At 41.7% G+C, this 4,116-nt stretch overlaps 1 protein-coding gene across 1 annotated transcript; it reads right to left on the minus strand.

Moving 5' to 3' along the window:
• Window positions 1-2,815: 2,815 nt before the first annotated feature.
• On the minus strand, window positions 2,816-3,754 carry LOC132044951 (uncharacterized). Its single transcript, XM_059435489.1, has one exon. The coding sequence runs from the start codon at window positions 3,752-3,754 to the stop codon at window positions 2,816-2,818; it is 939 nt and encodes a 312-aa protein (XP_059291472.1).
• Between the last annotated feature and the right edge of the window lie 362 nt (window positions 3,755-4,116).

The raw sequence follows: 4,116 nt of genomic DNA on the forward strand, positions 1-4,116 counted from the left end.
AGTTTCTAAGCTGTTATGCTTTATGTAGTAGCTATGTATCCATTGAATCCACGATTTTTCCCTTGCCACGTTCCACCCATTTTAAGATAGCGACTCGTATTTCATAAACATATATTAATGATATTCAGTCCACCAGCAGCATATGGCAAGCAAACATCATTCCAAGCCACTAGAGCCTTTTTTGATATTGAAACAGCCCCTGTCCACAGAAAAGTTCTACAAATCTGCTCAATGACCTTCATAACTTTCTTGGGGATTAAGAATATTTGTGCCCAATATGCTTGGACACCAAACAGTACTGATTTGATTAGCTGTACCCTGCCTGCATAAGATAGAAGTTTGGCAGACCAACATGTGACTTTAGCAGTAATTTTCTCAATCAGTGGCAAATATTGATGTACATTTAGCTTCTTTGATGCCAGTGGTACACCCAAGTATCTGAATGGAAGCACCCCAGCATTGAAGCCAAGTTCATCCAGTATCTCCTGTCTAGTATGGTCAGCAACTCCAGAAATGTAAATGGAGCTCTTATCTGTATTTGCCTGAAGCCCAGACACTCTAGAGAATATCTGAAATGCAGCATTCATTAATTTAATGGATGAAATATCAGCCCTGCAATACATAAGAAGGTCGTACGCAAAACGGATATGTGCTCCTCGCCCTTCCCCGCATCTTGGATGATAATTAAAATCCCCATTAAACTCAAGTTGACTTAGTCTCTCTCCCAGTACTCCATTGCAAGCACAAAGAGGTAGGGAGACATAGGATCTCCCTGCCTAATACCCCTCTTTGCAGGAAAAGGTGCAGTCAACCCTCCATTAAGCATCAAAGAGTAAGACACAGTTGACACACATGTCATAACCCAGTGGGTGAACTTGGAAGGGAACCCAAGAGTGCTCAGCATTTGCCTTAGAAATCCCCATTCCAGAGTATCATAAGCCTTCCTTAGGTCCACTTTAAGTACACACCTTGGAGAAATCCATTTCCTAGTGTAGCATTTAAAGATTTCACAGACTGAATAAAATATTGTCAAAGATACTTCTTCCTTCGACAAAAGCGATTGGGATGGCCCTACTAAATCGGAATGACCGTTTTAATTCTCCTAGTTAGGACTTTAGAAATGATTTTGTACAATGTGGTGCAACAAGCAATAGGTCTATAGTCTTTTACTTTGGTAGGGAGGGTATTTTGTATTAAGTGATGGCGGTTGGTGTTGATCATAGAGGGCAAGTTCTCCATTGCATAGAACTTCTTGTATCGCCACAACACATCCTCTTTAACTGTATCCCAATTCTTTGTAAAAAATTCTATTGGAAACCCATCCACTCCAGGAGCTTTCTCCTTAGGCATACTTTTTATGGCCTCAATAATTTCATCATCTGTTACCTCTTGTATTAGTGCCCTTTGTTGTTGGATTGTAAGGCATTTGCCAGCTCTAACTACTTCTATATTAAGGCATGGTAGTTCAGCTGCACAATCACCCATTAAACCTGAAAACACAGATATAAACTCCTGTTTAATAAGTACAGGGTCAGAAAGTTTAGTCCCAGCATCAGTATAGATAGAGAAAATGGTATTTTGGCTAGTTCTGATTTTCCATTGTGCATGAGAGTACTTGGAGTTGGAATCACCACATTCTATCCAAGTTGCTCTTGCCTTGTGTCTCAGCACTTGCTCTTCCACCATACTCCACTTCTCAATCTCTTGCAGGAGCTTTCTCTCTTCTTCAATCAGCACATAACATTCTAGATTGTCCTGTATCTGTCCCTGAATAATATCAAGCTTTTCCCTAGCCAACCTCAGTTTTTGTGAGTAAGATGCCATATAAGCATTTATATGTTTCAGCTGCACCTTCATCTCTTTTAGTTTCCTCCAAATACTTTCCAGTGTGTGACTTCCATTTCCTTGTTGCCATACAGCTAGCAATGTGTCATGAAAACCAGGATGCTCCATGACATTAGGATAAAATCTAAAAGGTCTAGGATGCAGATTCACTTGCTGGCCACAATTTACAAGTATTGGGAGTGATCGGACATCGATGGGTTTAAGTATTCGGCCCTCCACATGTCCAAATTGTTGTATCCACTGAAAATCCCCCAGGGCCCAGTCAATCTTACTGTACACTCTATCATCACCAGCTTGTTTGTTACACCAGGTAAAATGCCAGCCCTGAGCCTTTAGAGGAGTAAGTTGTTTATTGTCCAGTAGGCCCTGAAATCCTGCAATTTCTGCTTGAGTTACTGGTGAGCCAATCCTATCCTCAGAGCTAAGCACATTGTTAAAATCACCACATAGGATCCAGGGTATATGCATTGTCAATGATAGCTGACTTAATTCATTCCACAACACCTCTCTATGTTGACAGTCATTCCTGGCATATACCACTGTAAGATATACTGTGGCTTGTGTGAGCAGATCCTCCACTAAGCAATGTATAAATTGTTCTTTGAGCTCTAATATAGTGACATTCATGGTGTGCTTCCATAGTACCCAAATTCTTCCATTAGGTGCATAGTTGTAGTTGCAACAGGAGCTCCAATCCTTAGCCACTTTCTTCAATATTTTTTGTGATCTCTGCTCCCTTACTCTTGTTTCTAGACAACCAAACACCTCTATCTTATGTTTATTCAGAAAGAGTTTCAACTCTTTCTGTTTATGGGCTTGATTCAAGCCCCTTATGTTCCATGTTGCTATAATCATGGAGGCTGAAACCCGCCTATAGCGATTGGCTCCCTCTAGACCCACCTAGCGTCGTGCTCCTATTGCTATGACCAGAGTAGATGACCATCAACATGAGTATCATTTTGCACTTGCTTTACCCGTCTTTGATTTTGCACCGATTTTGCACTGATGGCACTATATTAGTGCGATTCCCCCGTGCTCCATGCTTAGTCAAGGGATTCCTACTCCGTGGTGGCACAATTCCTCCACCACTCTTATGCCCCTTTGTTGTTGTCCCTTCATTAGTATTCTCATGGCTCTGATTTGTTGTTGTAGCAATCCATTCCTGTCTTAGTTGCTTCCTTTTCCTAGGTTTCCTCATCCTCTTTTTAGGAAACTGGCCCGCATCCTCATGAACAACCTTTATCTCTTCATAGTCTTTATAATTCCAGCATTCAAATGCATCGTGACCAAATCTAATGCACTCATTACAAAATTTAGGTTGCCAATCATAGGTAATAGCCTGTTTCCAAGGTCCTGATGGGGTTTCAACAATCAAAAAATCAGGCAAGTCCTGGGATACATCAGCTTCCACAAGAATTCTGGCATATGAAATTTTCTCAGCATTAGCTGTGAATTCATCGGTGTAGAGTGGTTTCCCAACAGAACTAGCAATTTTACTCAGAGCTTCAGGTGACCAGTACCCCACTGGCAACCCAGGGAATTTCACCCAAATTGGAATCACACTGAGTGCCTCCTGCTCAAAATTGAAGTCAAGTTCCCATGGTTTGAGAATTAGGGGCTTGTTATTGAAATAGTAAGGCCCTGCCTTCAACACCTTATCCTTGTCCTGAATCGATTTGAACTTGTAGATATAGTAACCCTCATCATGCATTAACACCATCGGTTTAGTTACAAAATTCCAAACCCTAGTTATATATCCCTCTATTTGATTTGCATAAGGTGTATCCCCTAATACGTATCCAATTAGTGCAGATTCCCATTGCTCCTTTTGATTATTAAGGTCATCCTCCTCAATTGTTACTGTTATTAGTCCATCTTTAATAGTCGGCGGTACATAGGTTAGAGACATACCATCACTGCGATTTCCACGAACGATGTCGGTGAAGTCGGTGTTGGGTGACGATGTACCCGCATCGAAAAATTACAATTTGCTGCTTGCTGGTTCCTTGCTCGCCCCTTTGACCGAGCATAGTTGTATCTCCCCTTCAATATCAAGCCAGGTGTTGTTCCTCAGTGATAGTTTGAAACTTTTGCGGTAAGAAACTTCCAAATGTTAGCGGCTTAAGTAATTGCTGGATTCCGGTTGCCGGCGTAACCAGTGTCTGCGAAGGTTGGGCTGTCTTGGATGTACGTCGTCGGGCCATCATCAGTCACAATTGCAACCTTGCTATTGTGCGCCGAGAGAATAGCCCTATGAGCTAACGTGCGCTT

This window comes from Lycium ferocissimum, unplaced genomic scaffold (genome assembly GCF_029784015.1).
Source record: "Lycium ferocissimum isolate CSIRO_LF1 unplaced genomic scaffold, AGI_CSIRO_Lferr_CH_V1 ctg5616, whole genome shotgun sequence".
Lineage (NCBI taxonomy): Eukaryota > Viridiplantae > Streptophyta > Magnoliopsida > Solanales > Solanaceae > Lycium > Lycium ferocissimum.

What these genes read in the sequence shown, in the direction of transcription:
- LOC132044951 (XM_059435489.1), bottom strand. Translation starts at nt 3,754, where the DNA reads ATGTCTCTAACCTATGTACCGCCGACTATTAAAGATGGACTAATAACA.